General features: G+C 42.6%; 1 protein-coding gene across 1 annotated transcript; it reads right to left on the minus strand.

Moving 5' to 3' along the window:
- Positions 1-446: 446 nt before the first annotated feature.
- LOC100565422 (C-terminal-binding protein 2) lies at positions 447-23107 on the minus strand. Its single transcript, XM_003217544.4, has 9 exons — positions 22658-23107; positions 9384-9538; positions 8636-8780; positions 7252-7458; positions 5447-5661; positions 4868-4998; positions 4621-4748; positions 3802-3922; positions 447-3010 (listed from the first exon to the last, which is right to left on the minus strand). Exons 1-9 carry the CDS (start codon positions 22704-22706, stop codon positions 2842-2844), a joined length of 1320 nt encoding a protein of 439 aa, XP_003217592.1. The 5' UTR covers positions 22707-23107; the 3' UTR covers positions 447-2841.
- Between the last annotated feature and the right edge of the window lie 260 nt (positions 23108-23367).

Genomic DNA, 23367 nt, shown 5'->3' on the forward strand with positions numbered 1-23367 from the left:
GTTGAAACTATTTTTGGAATCAAGCTTAGCACCTTGGATAGTTTATTTAAATAATCAGACTGAAACTTGATGTGGATTCATCGCCCCACTGGCACGGAAGGAACCAGTTACCTTTTCTTTGGATAGTTTCGGTTACGTATCAGAATTTGAGTGCAGTGAGATGAGAACTGGCAAAGAAATACGCAAAGAGCGAACTGCCCCCTGAAGAAGCACTTAATGTTACAGCCATCTGGAGTGCATGAAAAATGTGTTAAATGTTCTTTAGATTAAGTATTTCCCTTACATTACAAATGTAATAAATGTAGCCCACATACAGCTGGCTAGCTTACCCACTATAGAGCATTACTTTTTGAGGTCTGGTGCAGACATAATATAATGCATAGCCTTGAGTAGGACTAACAGAGCAGTAGGAGGATATGGGATGAAATGCTGTATTTCCTTTTCAATTTCTACACCTATGCAATGCTCTCACAGACTAATTCCATTTGCCTCTTTACTCTGATTTAGACTTCAATCTGACCAATATTAATCCTTGTTAAAACATGCATGAACCAAATGTTGAAATCAAGGAGTATGGGAAATTCACATCCAAGGAGAGAAGCTAGAGCTGGAAGCCTGTGTTGCCTCATAGATCACTCCCAATCCTTTAACTTTTTGAGGATCTAGCATTATTATGTGCCTGCACCAACATAAATGACAGATTTTAGAACAGTTATAGTACATTAAGTCCACAGACTAAATTAGAAACAAACAAACAAAACTCAAATTGTTACTTTCCCCCCTAATTCAAGCTCTTTAGAGTTGGAGGCTTCACTCAAAGGCTTTCCACATATTTACCGCCATACTTGGCACTAACGTCTGTCTGTGTGCCCCTCATGCACATATTATTAAAAACCCTGAGCAACCCAAGAGGTATGTAAATTTTAAATACACAGTCATAATCATCCAAGAGATTATAAAGCTGTTGTGCCTCCCATACTATCAGAGCCTACACCACACCAAACACTTCCAACTCACATTCTAACAAAAGCACACACTATCAGGGAACCATGTATCATCTTAAGGAAAGAATCAAACCTGCATAATTAAAAAAAAGTTTTTCCTCAACACTTGACTCACTTAAAACAGGAATGGGAATCCTACCAGATATTGGTGGACTACAAGTCCCAGCAGCTTTAGCCAGTTTAGCCAATGCTGACAAATGCCGGAAGGTGCTGTCCAACAACATTTGGAGGGTCATATGATTCCCGTTCTAGATTTAAAGGGTGCAAACATCTGTCAGTGCTTTGCATTGGACCAAATCCTGAAACTGTTGTAAGACAGTTTGGAGAATAACAGGAAGCTTGGAAATGTGCCAACCTATTATTAACTTCAGCAGCATACACATAATGTAAGTGCTTACCACGATTTTCTGGGTTATTTAGCTGGTATTTTTATTTGAAAAAATAAAATAAAAAGTGGATTCTACTCAGAAAAAAATGAATTCCCATTCTTCATGCCAAATTTTTTCTCTTTCCTGTATTCTTACATATATTGGTTAAAACCCATATTGGTTGCATGGTCAAAGATTACTGTGAAGTCCAAGCAACACGGCAAGGTGACTTTCCAACAGGAATAAATATTTCATTTCATGATGAAATATATGCTGCTAGGATTATGTTCCAGGGAAGAATCAATTTGCCCCTCAGTGAAAAAAAATCACCATCCTACTTTTGCCTCTAAAAAAAGATTAAAACACATCCAAATTAGAAAAAAACTTTAGAAACTACCACAAAATAGGCCATCTAGTTTTTTGAAAAAGAACTTATATGACTATCTGCAGGATCTATCAGGGAGTTTTGCTGAGTTGACAAGGACTCAATTAATAGAAAAGGGTAGAAGTAAGGAACATGATGATTCAGCACACACACCTGGGATATTTCATACTAGACAATGTCATGGGGAACAAACTTAGCCTTGGCCTTTGATGCATGTTAAGAAATAGGTCAAAGAGATTATGTTAAATCCTAGGATTTTAACATGATCATCTGAATTGTAGCAAATTTGCACTATTTGTGTGCAAAGGATATAACCTGAAGTGCAGAGTTCTGGTATTTGTTCCTCTCCAGATGAGCTGAATTCTCAATCCCTGAGCTGGGCCCAAATCTCAGTCGAACCTTCCTACACTTTTGTAAGCATCTTGTCTGCCAAGACAATTGACCTGATTCTCAGTACATGCTCTGAACACAAATCACAATTCCAGGCAGAATTTCTAATTCATTCTGGCTTTTGTAATTTTTATGCTTACCTTCCTTGCAAAAAATAACTCAACAGCCATATCAATTAACAGCACATAGGCAGGATCAAAGCAATAGGTGCCCATACCTGAGCAAGGACTGCCTTTCTTCTTTCCAAACAACCCACATGCATGGCTCGCCATCCCCAGCACAGCTACAGCGTTCTTTGTCACCTATACCTGAGACTTAGCTGATCTTCCATCTTAGAAGTCACTGTAAAATAATCCACGCCAGCTTTGGACTTAACTGGAGTTCTCAGTATTCAGCCAGGTACTGTTCTACTGTATATAACACCCGTGGAGGCATGTGCATGGGGACTGGTTTGTTAAAATAAATGTTACCAAGAGGATGAACATTCATTGCCCCAGACAGGGAAAGAGATTCACCAAGAGATTCAAATCAAATATGTTATAAAATACCTGCTTAAAGGCAATTGCTAGAAATTTGCCAACAATGAAATGCATTCTCCTGTCCAGAGTGAACAGGAAACAGTCCAGGGGGACACAATATGTCCTAAAAAACAGGAGCTTACTCCTGTTTTTGTATAAGGGATGAAAAAGAGATGCTACTGGTCAGCGGAGACTTCTCTGTCTGGCTCCAATTTGCTTGACTCTCCTGGAGAAGGAGTATGTGGTGCAGAATGAGACACGGAGGGAATGCCATGTGGTACCATCCCCTCTACTGGTGGCTCTGGCAGCCCAGGGTTTGCTACTCCCACTACTCCTGGAGCAAACCTGTAACAAAAAAGAAAACACACAGTGATTACAGATACTTTGGGTAAATACTGTCTTAAAGATTTCATTGTGTATACCTGCTGATATGGTATGAAGACCCTGAGAAATTAAGCAGTGATGATTGGTGCAAAACAACATAAGCTCCAAGGCAATTTGCTCTCATTGCTACAGAGAAAAAGCTGCATGCTAAAATTGCTGTAAGTGCAACTGTTTTAATGTGATTTCAACTGAATCATTTTAATAACTGTGTTTCATTCTATTTTAATATTTATATTTCATAGGTTTTAATTTCTACTGCTTTTAAGATTGTGAGCCTTTGGGTCTCAGTCCAGAGAGAATAGCAGGATGATGATAATGAAGACGATGACGACGATGATAATAATAATAATAATACTTTTATGATTCACTTAAGAAAGGGTTCTTTATTTAAGAATGGCCACCTTCCAACAGAGTGCTGTTTTATTTCTTGATCTGTGTTGTCAGTTACAAACTATTTTAAGGAGTTTACAAAGAGGATTTTAATGTGTTTTAAATGGTCTTATCTTTGTTTTGTTTTAATTGTTTGTTTTTTGCTCATTGTCTCAGAAGCCTTTGCAGGCTGGGAGGCAATTCTGAATCACAGCAAACAAACAAACAAACAAACAAACAAATAAATAAATAAAGGGGGGTAGGGAAGAGAATACAGACAGACTGCAGTGCTACAGTGCCAGAGAAAAGGACTATGTTCAGAAAAGTATGGTTTGGATACATAACTCACAAAAATTGTTGGCAAGAATGCACACATTTCTTACCTGTAAGCTGCAGCTCCATTAAGTTCTGGATGTACAGCTGCAGGATCAATACTGGACCACTGAGCTGCCAAAAGTAAGTACTCCTTATTAACACAGTTCCTCAAAGAGTCAGGTATGGTACCTATGACAAAGAAAAGAAACACAGAAGTAGATTAACACCAGACACAAGAAAAAAATGGAAATATTTTCTAATGTCTGTTATCACAGGACTGAAGGGTGCTCAAAAAAATCACACAGCAAAATTACACAATAATAACCTGTAGTAATAAGAAATTATTATTTCCTTCGTTACAGAAGATTTATGTGGAAGGATTTCTTCAGCAGGAGATACTAGGTACCCAACAATAGTATACACAAATCAACTTGAAAAAATTATCCAAAGTATAAGTCCATACAGAGGTATCATCAAATATACTCTGAACACTAAATAGGAAGTGTAAAGTATGAATCAGTTCTGGGCAACTTCCAACGAATGGACTGGATAGCAAATGCTCGACCTCCTCAACTGAGCCTATGACATTCTATTGGCACGAAAGGACGTTCTGATTAAAGCTCTAAAGGGGAAGGGAGAGGGGAGACAGAAAGTATTTTGACTCTTTCTGAAAACACCTCCATGTAGCAAGTGCACATGAAAAAAAAACACACCTAGTTTCCTCATGGCTTTTTTCAAGAACGGGGGGGGGGGGGGGGGGGTAGGGTGGGGGGGAGAGACAGACAGGCAGACACACAAGCACACACAAGAGGGGAACATTCTCATTGTATCGACATGTCCCAGGGAAGCAATTTGAGAAGCAACTGTGGATCTGTCATCTCAGTTACCTGTGATGGCTCTTCGGATCTCCTTAGCCGCTTCCTCTCTAGACTCAATGGAAGCCTGTTCACTATACCAGGCTGTGTGGGGAGTACAGATCACATTGGGAGCATCTTTTAGGGGCCCATTTGCAAAGCTGTGATGTAGAGAAACAAGTATGCTCTTGTTAGAATATCCAGCTGACTTAAGAAGAAATATCCTATTTGGAAACTGAGACAGGATGGTAACATAAAAAGATGATAACCTAGTTGTTACCTGAAAGGCTCTGATTCATGCACATCTAGAGCCGCTCCTCTGATCCTCCCCTCTTTAAGAGCTTGAGCAAGGGCTTTTTCTTCAACCAGTCCTCCACGAGCTGTATTCACCAAAAAACAGCCTTGACGCATCTGAGGCAAAAAATATTGAAAGAGGTGTATTGAAATATAATAATTTTCTTGAATCGAAATGACTGCGTGGGAATGCTGGAAAAATAAAAACAGTACATAGTTTAACGTGTATGGAGCTGTCAGAGTGGAGAAAATAACGGTGAAGACTTCTTGTGGTTTTTCTCAGAAATAACAGTAGGAAGAGCACATTTCCCAGTTAGAAGGCACATCTGACATTCAGACAATTTTACCCAAAAAATTAAGATAAGAGATGGAAAATGTTCAGAAATTTTGAAACAATGCAGAAAAAAAAACATTTTTTGATCTTGTTGGTGAGAGGAGGCTGAAACTTTTGAAAAATAGGGGAAATGCAATATTAGCATACTTTCAAGATTGAAGGTCACTTAATTACACTATGAACATACAATGCATTAGGTAAAACTTGGCTTGGCATAAAAGTAACTTGCACCTGTTTAATGGTAAAGTCGTTGATGAGATGGTGATTGTGCTCATTCAGGCTGCAGTGCAATGTGATGCAGTCACTGTGCATCAGCAGATCTTGCAAAGTAGCAATCCGCTGCAAGCCCAGGGAACGCTCCACTCCATCAGGTAGATATGGATCATAGAAAACTACATTGAAGCCAAAGGGTTTGGCACGCAGAGCAACTGCCTGTCCAACTCGACCTGAAAGAAAGGAGGTATGTTTGTCTTTAGTGTAGCACAACATGACCTCAACCAACATCTAATTTCTGGGAGAAGACCTGGAACTATTCAAGAGATAGAGTTCAGAAAAAAATATCTAAAATCTATTTTAGGAATAGAAAAGGGGTAGGAAAACATATAGTGCATACATATAGTCTTCCTGGAATTCTCTCCAAGACCTCTGCCTAACACGTATACTACAGGAAGTATCAACATTGATTGAAATGGTACTGGTTCTCTATAGATAATGCAGGGGGATTTTAAAAAGGTCCTGAAGAAAGCAATCAGAAGTTTCAATAGTGGAGTATGCTTCAGTATAACACCAACTTCCAGGCGGGCCAGATTTTACATTACATGAAGCACACAAGTATGATATAGGGCCCGTATATGACTTAGGGCTGCACTGGTAACCACCTGGGTCTGGCAACTAACAGGCTGCTTGCTGCTTTTCAGCCTGATGGAAGAATATGTATTATGCTGCCTTAAAGGCATTAAGGAAGAAATATATAGTTCACTGGATTTGCATTAAAAATCTGTATTTTCAGGTAATATGCTCCAGGGTATAAGAACCATTTCAGAACCTTTAACATTCTGGAGGACCATGCTGTACCCATGTAGCCTCTATTTTGGACATTCAGAAGTGATGTTTCATCACTCCCAGACATGTTAGAGTGCCATTTCAGGTCTTTCTGCTGTTTTGGGATAGGAAGGCACCCAAAACAGAATTAAAAGACATAATCTGGACTCAGGAAGTTTGTTTTTGGATGCAATTATTTGGGGCACCAGGCAATTTGGGGGTTCAAAAGCTACACTAATCTCTTTGCCCCTTTTCCTTAGGTATTGCAGTGTGTAGCATAGCTGCTTCTTCTGTGGAAGAGCTTCTGTGGAAGCTACATTTATATGTATAACTATGTAGGTTTTTTTTAATGTAAGCTCTCAATTTTAATGTAAGTTTTTAATTTAAATGGATTTTTAAACATGATATAAATTGTTTTGATATATATGTTCATGTTGTAAGCCGCCCTGAGTCCCCTGAGGGGTGAGAAGGGTGGGGTAGAAATGATGTAATAATAATAAATAATAATACACTGATCACCCCCAAAAGGGCCATATGCAGCCAGTAAGACATACAATTCTCACCCAGAGATAAAAGATCTCACCTACTAAGGCCAGTCATAATTTACAATACCTGACTAGGTGAATCGCTGATCTGACGCAATAAAATTATTTTCTGTTCCTAGGTGCCAGGATATTCAGATATATATTTTGATAACTAGGATTAGAAAATAATCTTTCTAATTTAGGAAGACTAATAACTCCACTGAAAAAATGTAGATAATGGGACATTGGTGCTAAATGTCAGTTCTGATAGCTTCATTTTTGTTCATGGTCCTGCTTGTTGAATCAGAATGCTTCAAATGGCTTGCCTCATATCAAAAAGGTAGGGAAAAAATTATAGTCTCCCTACTCCCCCAACATGGGAGTAGGTAGATGGCAAGGCTCATTGTTCAGCATAGGGCCAGATCATTAAATCTGAAATACCCTAGTATTTCTAGTGCAACAATTTCTTACCAAGTCCAATGATGCCCAAGGTCTCACCACGGATGCGCACAGCACCTCCCGCGACTTCTCTGATTTGCTCCATACTTGAGGCTCTGCTTCCTTCTCGCATAGCCTGGTGGAGCCAAGTAACACGGCGATAAAGGTTCAGAATGTGGCAGAAGGTAGAATCAGCCGTCTCTTCCACAGAAGAAGAAGGTATGTTACACACTGCAATACCTAAGGAAAAGGGGCAAAGAGATCAGTTTAATTCCCACACAATGTCTGCACCTGACAGTGCAATAATATTCATTCATGGATTAAATTGGTTTCATTTCAAAACTTAAAGGAGGCCACAAAGTTTGAGTATAAGAAACATCCCTGAAGTTAATGAAATACAGTACTAGTGTACTGACTATAACCACAAAACTGAAAGAAATCAGGAAAATCTCTGTTATTTAGAAAAGCAAGTGAAATCCCTGCCACTTTAAAATCATATAAGCATAGAGTTTTTATTATTTTTTCTCAGCAAATTTTATACCCTTTGTTCAATAACCTGCACTGAGGTCTGAATATAAAGATAATTTACATCTTAAGACCAAACATATTTAACTGAAAATTTGTTCCACTTCAATCAATAGAGAAAAATATCACTAGAGAAATGTTTTCTAAGCCAATATAGTAAAGATTTATCAGTGACCTGCAGAAGCCAACCACATGGATTCATCTGTTGTCTTCATTGTTATATGTGCATGAGTTATAACACCTATTGTGTGGCCTTATGCAAATAAACAATATTCAACTTCAATTCCTTTATTTCTAAAATATTTCATTATATTTTGTCTAACTTAAGAACAGAGGACCGAATCCATAAGGGTTCTTTTGACAGCAGTGTAATACATTTTAAAACAAAGATCTTGACATATTATCAAAATAACAGGGTGCATTAAAATACACAATCCTCAAAAATAAATACATCATATAACATTATTTTTATTGAATGTATATCCCATCTTTCTCCAAGCATAGGATTGGTAAGTGAATACAATCACATCACTGTCCAAAGTAATTACTGAAGAGAGTCATAATTCAAAAATGGGTAACATTAAAAGTCAAAATACAGAAGCTGATTTGTCACTAGAAGAGATCACTTCATTGGAGTGCATCATCCCAAAGATGTCCATGTGCTCCCGGGGTTCTTTCTCTGCCCTTTATCTTTATTAGTAAAGTTGTGATTTTTTTTTCAAAAGGGCTTTGCAAATATATTTTATTAATAGTAAGCATTCTGCCTACTTCTTGGAAATGTAAATATCTGACGCCTCCAATTTAGACCCAGCAACCATAGAGATAGTGGGCTTTCCTCCCACTCTGTGTATTCACATTTTTTAAAAAAACACACACACTGGGATCACCATACCTAATTCTGCAGCTGACTTGATATCCACATTGTCATAGCCACTGCCAATTCGCACAATGACCCGGAGAGCTTTGAATTTCTCCAGGTCCTGGCGCGACAAGGTAATGGTGTGGTACATCAGAGCCCCAACAGCTTCATTTAGCACCTATGGAAGACAGAATAATAGGATAATGCTTGCTCCACAAGGGTAGGAACTAGTCAAATCAGGATTTGCAAACCCATTTGCTTGCTTCTCAACAGCAAATACCCCACCCCATTCAGCTAAGTGGTTCTGCTTCATCGCATAAGACCACCACAAAGATCCTTCTCATAAGTCCTCTGACTTCTGGATAACTTGGAGAAGATATGACTTTTGCCCTTCTGAAATGATTCTGAATATGGCACAAATACAATTTCATTGCTTCTTAAGAATGAGAGACACCCCCCCCCCCCCCCCGCTTTCTTCAAAATTCTCTGTTCACAGTAAAAGCAAGAGAGGAGAGTTGTTTACTTTCTTCTCACTGGTATTCTGCAACACACAGAAACAATACAGCAGAGGTTGTACTATCTGTACTATCTGCTAGATCTCAATACAATCAGCGGAAAGTCACCTTTCCCCAAATTATCTCCAGTACATTGGTTTATTCAGGATTGGAGGAGGATGGGAACGGCCAGGTATGAAAATGAAAAGCAAAACTTGCAAATTCCTGATTTAGATTGCCACTTCTTTCTTGGAATGGGAAATCTCCATTTGTCCCAGCATATTTACCTTTTCATGAATTTCCTGAGTTGACTGTGCATCACAGAAAGCCACTGTGGCAACATCTTTCAGGATAGGCATCTCTATAGTGCAATCCCTGCCATCAAGAAGGGCAACCAATGGACGGGCTGGCATTGGACCATTACCAATGGGAGGCCTTATACCTACAGAAGAAAAAGAATCTTAAATAGCTATGAAAATGAGGGGAAAAATACTTGCATCAATCCTAGCCCAACAGCATTAAGAAGTACCAGTAAGAGCAAATGGCAATGGAATTACAAGAGTTGGAATTCACTGAAGTGGTAGATTATGTGTTTGCATGATAGAAGTCTCATGTTCAGTCCTTGAAATCTCCAAGCAACATTGGGAAAAACTCCAATCTGTTTTCTTAATAAAGCAGAACAAGAACACAGAACTCCATATGCCACTGCCTGCTCATCTACCTTGTCATAAGAAGCAGAGGTGTTTCTGTTCGCTTTGTCTTTGTACCACACAAAACTCTGAGCATCTGCCTACCACAGAAGCAAAGCCACATGCCTCCAAATTCCTTTTCTGGTTGTATATGAAGATAAAGGGTTGCAAACACATCAGTTTGCTCTAACAGGTGGCAGAAAAATGTGGAGCTCATCTTATTTATCATAGGCTGGGCTACCCTTTACTCTGGTGGAAAAACTGAGCAAAGATATAAATTATCTATATTGGAATAAATCCACTGAACTCAGCAGAGCTTATTGATCATATACATGCAATACAAGAGAAAGACAGCTTCAATGCAAGTAAAGCATCTTCTCCTGGTCTGGGCGCAACCAGAGAAACAGACATATATCTGTTGAGAAAGATTCCACAGAAACAAAAGGCTACTGAATAATCCCCTCACTACTATTGTATTCATGGGTGTATGTGAGGATGTGTACTTACACATGAGGTGATCTTGCCAGCACAAATCTGCGCTGACAGTAATAGAGTGAATAACTAAGCCAATGTGTTGTCGAAGGCTTTCATGGCCGGGATCACAGGGTTGTTGTATGTTTTCTGGGCTGTATGGCCATGTTCCAGAAGTATTCGCTCCTGACGTTTTGCCCACATCTATGGCAGGCATCCTCAGAGGTTGTGAGGTATGAAGAAATTAAGCAAGGAAGGTTTATATATATCTGTGGAATGTTCAGGGTGAAAGAAGAACTCTTGTCAGTTGGAGGCCAGTGTGAATGTGTAGTTAATCACCTAAATTAGCATTGAATAGCTTCATCTCCTGGCTTCTTCCTGCCTGGGGGCATCCTTTGTTCAGAGTCGTTAGCTGCCCCTGGTTGATTCATGTCTGGAACTCCTCTGTTTTCAGAGTGTTGCTTTCTCCATACCTCACAACCTCTGAGGATGCCTGCCACAGATGTGGGGAAAACGTCAGGAGAGAATACTTCTGGAACATGGCCATACAGCCCGGAAAACATACAACAACCCCAATAACTAAGCCATCTGCTATATTGATCACTCATTACAAAAGGAAAAAAACAGGCCATGTCTGAATCTGCACCAGCAATTTCCTGTATTCCCTTCCGATAGGAAGGAGATCTGGGAATTATTTTTGCAGCGGCCTATTAGACTACAGGTTGGCTTATTCACAGCAGCTCCTTCAAAACCAATCTCATGTGCTTGAATATCCTAGTAAAATAATTGTCAGACACTATAAGGAATTAATTAAATGACAAGACAACTACTTAATTTTAATTAAGAAAACAGTTGCTGAGTTAGCAATAAAACCCTTCTTTTTACCATTCTATTCACAAGAATCAATGCATTTGCTCTACAGCATTTAAGGCCTTCTCCTCTTTTCCATAATTTCTTTAAGCATATCTACGATAGATCCACCATATAGTTTCTGCTATGCCTCTTCACATGCAGGCAGCCAAGTAGAAAATGAGTACAAGAGATAAGGGGACATTGGAAAAAATTACCCCAGAAACTATATCAACATTGACTAAGGGCCCTTCCACACAGCCATATAACCCAGAATATCAAGGCAGATAATCCACAATATTGTTTTGAACTGGATTATCTGAGTCAACACTGCCATATAATCCAGTTCAATGTGGATTTTATACAGTTGTGTGGAAGGGGCCTAAGAGTACACTCCAACTGTGGGAAAATGGACAGCAACACACTGCACAGTCTGAAAGGGAGTTCAACTTTCACCTTGCAGTTTGTTCAAGTCTTCAGGAGTGGTAAGCATTCTCTACTTTTCAGCAACACCTAGTGCAGGGGTCCCAAACTAAGGCCCGCAGGCCAGATGCAGCCCTCCAAGATTATTTACCAGGCCACCACCCTAAACTATTGAGATTTAGGGTCACCCTAAGTTTGAAATGACTTGAAGATACACAACAACAACAATTCTAATTAACTTGATTATCTCATCAGCCAAAAGCAGCCTCTCACTTCCCATTATATTCATGTTGGTTAAAAGTGTTCTTCATTTTAAATATTGTATTGTTCTTTCATATTTTTTTGCACTTTAAATATGCTATGTACAGTGTGCATAGGAATTTGTTCATGTTTTTTTTAAAACTATAGTCCACCCACACAACATTTAAAAAAGTTTGAGGGCCCCTGATCTAGTGTTTCCACCATGATACTGGAAGATGCTGGAAGTATCTAGCCAAAGAAGCAGCAACACTTTCCAAAGGCATCCAAAATTAAGATGATCCCTGGGGAATCACAAACCAACTGCTTGGTTTCTAGCAATTCGTCCTTGCTCCTCCAAATATTTTTCTACACTTCCTGATTCTGACAAGATGCAAAGAGTCAACTTCTTCTTCTTGCAGGACTGGACAGTTCCATTCATTCAGGAAACTGTTTCACTGACTTGACCCTGGTAGGAACTGCTTTGAGAAGTCAACATGTATGGTGGGATCTCAAGGCATTCTTTCCCCCAAAATCTTTAAAACTACTTCATTCCATGAACAGGGGGGTGGGGGGAAGGATTATGCAGAGATCAGTTGGGGTCTCTGCAGTCTAGTCTCACAGCAAGCCCTAACAAAGCTGCCACCCTCCTCCTCTTAATTGTACTTGGCTCAGCCCCTGCCGCCACCTCCAACAGCGCGGGTGCCTCCCTCCAGTGGGGATGGGGGAAAAGGCACAGAAAGGAGCCTTCTGACCCACCCTGAATGCCAGATTTTCAGAAGACAAGTGTGAGATGGTACTATATCCAGCCCATTTGGCAGTCTTTTGGTGTATCTGCATATTTCTGCTTTAACTTGTCCCTCCCCCCCCCCCCCCCTGCTTGATTGGTTTTGCAATGGCACTCTACAGTTTGTGATTTCTTGTTCTTCCTTCCCTCTGAGGGCTTTTTAGTTTGATCCCCCCACTATATTGTATCTGGATGATTTGTTTTGCCATTGCATTCTACAGTTTGTTGACTTGTTATACCTCCTTACCCCTTTTTGTGTGTGTATGTATGTATACACCTTTGTCAAAATCAAATTTTTGTATATATGTGTATACACATACTGTATATAGGGTGGGTCAAGTAAGTACAGTAGAGTCTCATCCAACATAAACAGGCTGGCAGAATGTTGGATAAGCGAAAATGTTGGATAATAAGGAAGAATTAAGGAAAAGCCTATTAAACATCAAACTATGTTATGATTTTACAAATTAGGCACCGAAACATCATGTTTTATAACAGGTTTGCCATTTGTTTGGGAGTGTGGCTGCACTTGTGTTGTTGTTGGGCATGTTGGCCTGCTGTGCATTGCTGCCTAGAGAAACAACTGTGGATCCGGGTGGGAGGCAAACTGCATTGGATAATACAGAATGTTGGATAAGCAAAGGTTGGATAAGCGAGACTCTACTGTAAGTAAGTAAATTGATTGTATGGATCTTTTAATCAGTGGCTTGTCACATTTTTATTATTTTATCTAAACTGAGTTGCTTTGTTAAATTATATGTGTGGTTTTAAATGATGATGTACTACATTTTATGTATTGTATAGCACCATTGTGTGCTATTTTGTAAGCCACCCCAAGTCTCTATGGGAGATGTTGGCAGAATATAAAGTTTATTATTATTATTATTATTATTATTATTATTATTATTATTATTATTAAAACATTATTTCTATCCTGTCCTATCTCCCTGAGGGGACTCAGGGCAACATAAAAGGCAAACATTCAATGCCATAAAATACAACAATAAATTAAGAAAATTCAAATAATGATACAAAACATTTGACAATAAAACAATCACATGAAAAGCAATAACAACAAAATTATACAATGTCAATCAGCACAGGATTAAAAGTCATGTCCAAAAGTCATAAAGCAGTCTGATTTATGCTGTGTATAATGCTATGGTACTGGACCCCATTTATGAGATCTGATTTTTTTCATATGTAAATTTATTTCCTATATACCTTGTGTATGATGCTATGGCATTGGACCCCATTTACGAGATTTGATACTTTTAATATGTAATTTCATTTCCTATATACACACTGTGTATGATGCTATGGTATTGTGAATTTAAATAATGAAGACGTTAATAATTACTGAAACCCTGTGTCACTTTTGGCCCATTACATGTCTTTACACCAACGCTCAGAGCATGGGAAATAAGCAAGACGAACTCCAACTCTTAGCACAGCACCACACATACGATGTCATAGGCATCACTGAAACCTGGTGGGATGACTCCCATCACTGGAATGTAGCCATTGAGGGCTATAACCTCTTTCACAGAAATAGAACAAAAGGGAGAGGAGGGGGAGTAGCTTTATATGTCAAAAACAGTTACGTTGCAGAAGAAATGCAAGACTGTAATCCGGGAAACCAGCTTGAAAGCATCTGGATAAGAATCAAGGGAACCGGGACTCAAAAAGATCTTGTCGTGGGTGTCTACTACAGACCTCCGAGTCAGGATGAAGGACTTGATGAAGCCTTCTGTCAACAGCTGACCAAACAGGCACAAAGAAGAGATATAGTAGTCATGGGCGATTTCAATTATTCCGATATCTGCTGGAAAACAAACTCAGCCAAGAGTACAAAGTCCAACAAATTCCTCACTTGCCTTGCAGACAATTTTATGGTCCAGAAGGTAGAAGAGGCAACAAGAGGATCAGCAACTCTTGATCTAATCTTAACAAATGTGGAAGACCTGATCAATACAGTTGAAGTGGTTGGATCCTTAGGGGCAAGTGACCATGTGCTCCTGGAGTTTGCAATACAAAGGAATGCTGAAACTAAGACAAGTCAAACACGCGTTCTCGACTTTAAGAGAGCTGACTTCCAAAAAATGAAGGAATTACTGAGCGGCATTCCATGGACGCCAATATTAAAAAACAAGGGAGTTAAGGATGGATGGGAGTTTTTCAAAAGTGAAATACTCAAGGCGCAAATGCAAACAGTGCCAACAAAGAAGAAAAATAAGACAAGTGCAAAGAAGCCAGAATGGATGTCCAAAGAACTTCTAACTGAGCTAAAGCTCAAAAGTGACATGCACAAGAAGTGGAAAAGGGGAGAAATCACCAAAGAAGAATTCAAACGTATAGCCAACACCTGTAGGGAAAAGGTTCGCAAGGCTAAAGCACAAAATGAGCTCAGGCTTGCCAGGGACATAAAAAACAACAAAAAAGGCTTTTTTGCTTACGTTGGTAGAAAAAGGAAGAAAAAGGAGGCGATAGGGCCTCTGCAAGGAGAAGATGGGGTGATGGCGACAGGGGACAGGGAAAAGGCAGAACTGCTCAATGCCTTCTTTGCCTCGGTCTTCTCAAAAAAAGAAAGCCATCTTCAACCTCAGCAACATGGAATGGACGAAGGATTGGGGGAAATCCAACCCCAAATAGGGAAACAAGCTGTCCAGGAACACTTGGCCTCTCTAAACGAATTCAAGTCCCCAGGGCCAGATCAACTACATCCAAGAGTATTGAAGGAATTAGCGGAAGTTATTTCAGAACCACTAGCAATTATCTTCGAGAGTTCTTGGAGAACGGGAGAAGTCCCAGCAGATTGGAGGAGGGCAAATGTAGTCCCTATCTTCAAGAAGGGAAAAAAGAACGACCCAAACAATTACCGTCCGGTCAGCCTCACATCGATACCAGGCAAGATTCTGGAAAAGATCATCAAGGAAGTGGTCTGCGAACACTTAGAAACAAATGCGGTCATTGCTAATAGTCAACACGGATTTACCAAAAACAAGTCATGCCAGACTAATCTGATCTCTTTTTTCGATAGAGTTACGAGTTGGGTCGATACAGGGAATGCTTTGGATGTAGCCTACCTGGATTTCAGTAAGGCCTTCGACAAAGTCCCCCACGACCTTCTGGCAAATAAACTAGTAAAATGTGGGCTAGACAAAACTACGGTTAGGTGGATCTGCAATTGGCTAAGCGAACGAACCCAAAGGGTGCTCACCAATGCGTCATCTTCATCATGGAAAGAAGTGACAAGTGGAGTGCCGCAGGGCTCCGTCCTGGGCCCGGTTCTGTTCAACATCTTTATTAACGACTTAGACGAAGGGTTAGAAGGCACGATCATCAAGTTTGCAGACGACACAAAACTGGGAGGGATAGCTAACACTCCAGAAGACAGGAGCAGAATTCAAAACGATCTTGACAGACTAGAGAGATGGGCCGAAACTAACAAAATGAAGTTCAACAAGGACAAATGCAAGATACTTCATTTCGGCAGAAAAAATGGAAATCAAAGATACAGAATGGGGGACGCCTGGCTTGACAGCAGTGTGTGCGAAAAAGACCTTGGAGTCCTCGTGGACAACAAGTTAAACATGAGCCAACAATGTGATGCAGCAGCTAAAAAAGCCAACGGGATTCTGGCCTGCATCAATAGGGGAATAGCGTCTAGATCCAGGGAAGTCATGCTCCCCCTCTATTCTGCCTTGGTCAGACCACACCTGGAATACTGCGTCCAATTCTGGGCACCACAGTTGAAGGGAGATGTTGACAAGCTGGAAAGCGTCCAGAGGAGGGCGACTAAAATGATTAAGGGTCTGGAGAACAAGCCCTATGAGGAGCGGCTTAAAGAGCTTGGCATGTTTAGCCTGCAGAAGAGAAGGCTGAGAGGAGACATGATAGCCGTGTACACATACGTGAAGGGAAGTCATAGGGAGGAGGGAGCAAGCTTGTTTTCTGCTGCCCTGCAGACTAGGACACGGAACAATGGCTTCAAACTACAGGAAAGGAGATTCCACCTGAACATCAGGAAGAACTTCCTCACTGTGAGAGCTGTTCGGCAGTGGAACTCTCTCCCCCGGGCTGTGGTGGAGGCTCCTTCCTTGGAGGCTTTTAAGCAGAGGCTGGATGGCCATCTGTCGGGGGTGCTCTGAATGCGATTTCCTGCTTCTTGGCAGGGGGTTGGACTGGATGGCCCATGAGGTCTCTTCCAACTCTACGATTCTATGATTCTATGATTCATTCTATATACCAGGCATGGGCAAACTTCGGCCCTCCATGTGTTTTGGACTTCAACGCTCACAATTTCTATCAACCTACCCAGAGGGACGAAGTTTGCCCACGCCTGGTATATAGGTATGTGCATACACATATATATGTTGGAATTCAACCCCACACTGCCTAAATCTCAAGTTCTCAATGAGGAACAGTTTAGTTAGCTTAAAATAGGCTATGTCCCCTGCATGACAGTTGGGAATGTATTTATTTCTTCTCTCTTCTCTGTTTCTACTCTCATTCTGATTGGTTGTGTAGAATGGATCATTTTCAACTCCATCTTAGTATGGAGAGTATGAGCTGTGAGTTTGAGAGAAGTCTGTGTGTGTGTGTGTGTCAGAGAGATGTAGAGATGGATGATTTCCCCCTCTCTTTGAAACCTTAGAAGAGATGGGTGTTAAGAGTAGCTCAGACCCAGTTCTTGATTATTAAAAAATGCAGTTATTACCTATTATTGTAAATAAACGTTTTGTGGGGGTTTTTTTAATGATTGGGCTCTGCATCTTTGCCTGCCTAAGCTCTGAATTCTTTACAGCAGTGGTTCTCAACCTGTGGGTCCCCAGATGTTTTGGCTTCAACTCCCAGAAATCATGACAGCTGGTAAACTGGCTGGGATTTCTGGGAGTTGTAGGCCAAAACACCTGGGGACCCACAGGTTGAGAACCACTGCTTTACAGCCACATCACTGGGCACCTCATGGTCTGCTGGGTAATGAGCTGAATGCTCAACTCTTTGTATCCTGTTTGATTTTTCGCATGCTCTGCTATATTTTAGGGTAGTTTTCATAGAATCATAGAATCATAGAATAGTAGAGTTGGAAGAGACCACATGGGCCATCTAGTCCAACCCCCTGCTAAGAAGCAGGAAATCGCATTCAAAGCACCCCCGACAGATGGCCATCCAGCCTCTGCTTAAAAGCCTCCAAGGAAGGAGCCTCCACCACGGCCCCGGGGAGAGAGTTCCACTGTCGAACAGCTCTCACAGTGAGGAAGTTCTTCCTGATGTTCAGGTGGAATCTCCTTTCCTGTAGTTTGAAGCCATTGTTCCGTGTCCTAGTCTGCAGGGCAGCAGAAAACAAGCTTGCTCCCTCTTCCCTATGACTTCCCTTCACATATTTGTACATGGCTATCATGTCTCCTCTCAGCCTTCTCTTCTGCAGGCTAAACATGCCCAGCTCTTTAAGCCGCTCCTCATAGGGCTTGTTCTCCAGACCCTTAATCATTTTAGTCGCCCTCCTCTGGACGCTTTCCAGCTTGTCAACATCTCCCTTCAACTGTGGTGCCCAAAATTGGACACAGTATTCCAGGTGTGGTCTGACCAAGGCAGAATAGAGGGGGAGCATAACTTCCCTGGATCTAGACGCTATTCCCCTATTGATGCAGGCCAGAATCCCATTGGCTTTTTTAGCAGCCGCATCACATTGTTGGCTCATGTTTAACTTGTTGTCCACAAGGACTCCAAGGTCTTTTTCGCACACACTGCTGTCAAGCCAGGCGTCCCCCATTCTGTATCTTTGATTTCCATTTTTTCTGCCGAAGTGAAGTATCTTGCATTTGTCCCTGTTGAACTTCATTTTGTTAGTTTTGGCCCATCTCTCTAGTCTGTCAAGATCGTTTTGAATTCTGCTCCTGTCTTCTGGAGTGTTAGCTATCGCTCCCAGTTTTGTGTCGTCTGCAAACTTGATGATCGTGCCTTCTAACCCTTCGTCTAAGTCGTTAATAAAGATGTTGAACAGAACCGGGCCCAGGACGGAGCCCTGCGGCACTCCACTTGTCACTTCTTTCCATGATGAAGACGACGCATTGGTGAGCACCCTTTGGGTTCGTTCGCTTAGCCAATTACAGATCCACCTAACCGTAGTTTTGTCTAGCCCACATTTTACTAGTTTGTTTGCCAGAAGGTCGTGGGGGACTTTGTCGAAGGCCTTACTGAAATCCAGGTACGCTACATCCACAGCATTCCCTGTATCGACCCAACTCGTAACTCTATCGAAAAAAGAGATCAGATTAGTCTGGCATGACTTGTTTTTGGTAAATCCGTGTTGACTATTAGCAATGACCGCATTTGTTTCTAAGTGTTCGCAGACCACTTCCTTAATGATCTTTTCCAGAATTTTGCCTGGTATTGATGTGAGGCTGACCGGACGGTAATTGTTTGGGTCGTTCTTTTTTCCCTTCTTGAAGATAGGGACCACATTAGCCCTCCTCCAATCTGCTGGGACTTCTCCCGTTCTCCAAGAACTCTCGAAGATAATTGCCAGTGGTTCTGAAATAACTTCCGCTAGTTCCTTCAGTACTCTTGGGTGTAGCTGGTCTGGCCCTGGGGACTTGAATTCGTTTAGAGAGGCCAAGTGTTCCTGGACAACTTGTTTCCCTATTTGGGGTTGGATTTCCCCCAATCCTTCGTCCATTCCGTGTTGCTGAGGTTGAAGATGGCTTTCTTTTTCTGAGAAGACCGAGGCAAAGAAGGCATTAAGTAGTTCTGCCTTTTCCCTGTCCCCTGTCGCCATCACCCCATCTTCTCCTTGCAATGGCCCTATCGCCTCCTTTTTCTTCCTTTTTCTACCAACGTAAGCAAAAAAGCCTTTTTTGTTGTTTTTTATGTCCCTGGCAAGCCTGAGCTCATTTTGCGCTTTAGCCTTGCGAACCTTTTCCCTACAGGTGTTGGCTATACGTTTGAATTCTTCTTTGGTGATTTCTCCCCTTTTCCACTTCTTGTGCATGTCACTTTTGAGCTTTAGCTCAGTTAGTAGTTCTTTGGACATCCATTCTGGCTTCTTTGCACTTGTCTTATTTTTCTTCTTTGTTGGCACTGTTTGCATTTGCGCCTTGAGTATTTCACTTTTGAAAAACTCCCATCCATCCTTAACTCCCTTGTTTTTTAATATCGGCGTCCATGGAATGCCGCTCAGTAATTCCTTCATTTTTTGGAAGTCAGCTCTCTTAAAGTCCAGAAAGCGTGTTTGACTTGTCTTAGTTTCAGCATTCCTTTGTATTGCAAACTGCAGGAGCACATGGTCACTTGCCCCTAAGGATCCAACCACTTCAACTGTATTGATCAGGTCTTCCACATTTGTTAAGATTAGATCAAGAGTTGCTGATCCCCTTGTTGCCTCTTCTACCTTCTGGACTATAAAATTATCTGCAAGGCAAGTGAGGAATTTGTTGGACTTTGTACTCTTGGCTGAGTTTGTTTTCCAGCAGATATCGGGATAATTGAAATCGCCCATGACTACTATATCTCTTCTTTGTGCCTGTTTGGTCAGCTGTTGACAGAAGGCTTCATCAAGTCCTTCATCCTGACTCGGAGGTCTGTAGTAGACACCCACGACAAGATCTTTTTGAGTCCCGGTTCCCTTGATTCTTATCCAGATGCTTTCAAGCTGGTTTCCCGGATTACAGTCTTGCATTTCTTCTGCAACGTAACTGTTTTTGACATATAAAGCTACTCCCCCTCCTCTCCCCTTTGTTCTATTTCTGTGAAAGAGGTTATAGCCCTCAATGGTTAAATTCCAGTGATGGGAGTCATCCCACCAGGTTTCAGTGATGCCTATGACATCGTATGTGTGGTGCTGTGCTAGGAGTTGGAGTTCGTCTTGCTTATTTCCCATGCTCTGAGCATTAGTGTAAAGACATGTAAGCCCCTGTGACCTCCCCTCGAACTGTTTATTTGGGATTATAGTGCTCTCTGTACTTGGTCCTTGCTGTGTTTGTGCAGCCCTCCGTTTAGCCTTTCGGCGGTTCCCTGTGGTCGTGGGTAATATAGTGTTCGCCGGGCTGTTGTTCCCCTCCCCCAGTGGATCTAGTTTAAAGTGCGCCTGATGAGGTTTGTGAGTCTGTGTGCAAAAAGATGTTTTCCTACTTGTGTGAGATGCACCCCATCACTTGCCAGTAGTCCATCCTCTTGGAAGAGTAGACCATGGTCAAGGAAGACAAAATGCTCCTCTTGACACCATTTTCTGAGCCAGTTATTGACCTGTACTATTTTTCCGGCCCTTGTAGAGCCGTGTCCTACAACAGGGAGGAGGGATGAAAAGATCACATGTACATTATACAGTTTTAGCTTTGTTCCCAGAGCTCGAAAATCATTTGTGATCTTTTGAAAAGTATGCCTAGCGGTGTCATTGGTACCTACATGAATCAACATAAGGTGGGGAGGGTGATGGGGCTTTAGGAGCCTGCTGAGCCTCTGAGTGATATGGTGTATTTTTGCCCCCGGGAGGCAGCATGTTTCTCGAGCCATCCCATCCGGTCTGGAAATGATGGCTTCCGTTCCTCTAAGGAGGGAGTCACCTACTACCAAGACCTGTTTCCTTTGAGGATTGACAGGGTCCCTTTTGTGCAAGACAGTGTGTATGTCCCCTGAAGAGTGTTCCTGTTGAAGTGAATCATGTAGGTGTAAAGTGTTGTCCTCCTCCTCAACATCCCCAGTGCATTCATCAATGACAATCCATTGAGATACATCCGAGAGCCCATTACTCTCCCAAGGATGTTCCTGTTGCTCCTGGTCTATGATTGGGGATGGAGCATTTGCATGATTACATAAGTGTGACTGTGGTGATGCACTGTCCCCGTCAGGGCTATCCCCTGCGCATTGATCCAGGGTGGTCCACTGAGTGGTATCTAAGAAACTGTGGTCCTCCACAAGATGTGTTTCCCGATTGTATGTTAATGATGTAAGAATTTCAAATCTGTTGTGTAAATGCAGCTGAGCAGAGGAGTTCTGCGGAGGCTGCCTGGTCCTGCGTCTCCTTCTATGGGTGACCTCCTTCCAAGCCTGAGGGTTGTCTACCTTTGAGTTGATCTCCCCATAAGGTTCCTGATCATGGTCTTGGTGGTGTTGGTGTGATGCAGGCTGCTGATCTACAGCAGCGTGTTGTGCAGTGTCCAAGAAGAGCTCGAGTGCCTGAATGTCCTTAAGGGTCTTAATACGGTGCTCGAGCTGTTGGATCCTCTGCTCCATCAGAGTCATATGTTTGCATTTGGAGCAGATGTAGTTGTCTAGTTTTTGTGTGAAAAAGCGGAACATGCCACAGCTGGTGCATGTGATGGGAATGTTTTGCTTTTGTTGCATCTCTTGGTGAGCGTGGTGGCTAAGTGGGATCTTTGTACAGTGAAGTAATATGCACGCACTTTATGTGCAAACTGCAACAAACCACCTCTTTGTGTATTTGTTTATATTGCTTTCTTTCCTGTATGTACTGCAAAGGATAGTTAGTAAAGGTGCCTTTTTCGTGCGCGCCGTCAGGCGCGCGCGACACTGGCAACTAAAGCTTTCCCAGAAACTCAATTAACAGGGGACAATGCCTGCTGTCAATCAACTTAAGTACCTGGCTCTCTTTCAACACAACAGTCACACAACAGTTAGACTTTGACCACAGGAGCCAAGCCCACACTCAGTTTAAAATCTTAGCCAAATCTTAGCCAAATCCTACCTGAAGCCAGGGAGCAAAAATGTCCTCCTGCTGCCTCTGCTTCTGCGAGAACCAACTGCCCTTTTCCCTAACAATATACGCAAATTTGGTTTTGACAAAGGTGTGCATGATGTATATACTATGTGTGTGTGTGACAGCCTTTGGCAGGGCCCACCCTTTCTGTTTTTACTGCACAATTGATGACTATACAAATAAGCGACCCTAAGGGCGGTAATAGTAAGTCTGACAGTAGGCCTCAGACCGAGGTGCGTAAGAGAAAGGACCCGTTTCCGACCCAGGCCTCTCTTCCGTGGCCTGACTGGATGCTGGAGGGGTTCGCGCACGGAAGCCCGTGGAGGGCATCCCGGTCCTTGCTTCCTCCTTGGCGCCTTTTCCTCCTCCTCCTCCCCGCGGCCTTACCTTCGCAGATGCGGTCCAGCCTCTGGCGCTTCACTTTGTGCCTGTCCATGGGACGCAGCGAGGCCAGCCCCTCAGCCTCTCACTCCCGGAGGAAGGAAGGGAGGGAAGAAGGGAGGGAGGAAGGAAGGCAGCGGGAGGCGGCACAGCCTCAGGGACCAGAACGCGGCGAGGTGCGCCCCCGTCCGTCCGTCCTTCTCTCCCGCGCGGGCACGCGGAGACTCCTGGCTCCCTCAGAAGGACGGAGACCAGACCAGGCCCGGCCGGCTCAGCGGACCCACGGCGGAACTCGCCTCCCTCCCGCTCCTGCCCCCGCTCTCCCTCTCTCCCCTCCTCCTCCAGAAAGGAAGCGGAAGGGCTGGGCCGCGCCCGCGGAGTGCCCCACGCCCGCGGTCCGTCCACCCGCCCGCACGCACGCCCAAGCCGGAGCGCAACAGGCCGCGATGCCATAGAGTGGCGCCCAGAGCGACACACCCACCTCCCCATCCTCCCTCCCGAGCCCCAGCACTTCCGGTCTGTCTCCCTTGCCTTTCTCCGAGGCGGCCTTCTTTCAAGGGCCCTCGCGCCCTGCTCCCAATCCTGGGAAGGGTTTTCGGGAGACACGCCCTTGAGGGCACCCTCTTGACGTAACACGGGCCCGCACACATTTTGGTGCCTTACAAGTTAGCCCTGCTTCTGGGTATGTGTGATCTGCTCGTTCCAAAAATTGCACC

The sequence above is a fragment of the Anolis carolinensis genome, chromosome 2, assembly GCF_035594765.1.
Source record: "Anolis carolinensis isolate JA03-04 chromosome 2, rAnoCar3.1.pri, whole genome shotgun sequence".
NCBI lineage: Eukaryota > Metazoa > Chordata > Lepidosauria > Squamata > Dactyloidae > Anolis > Anolis carolinensis.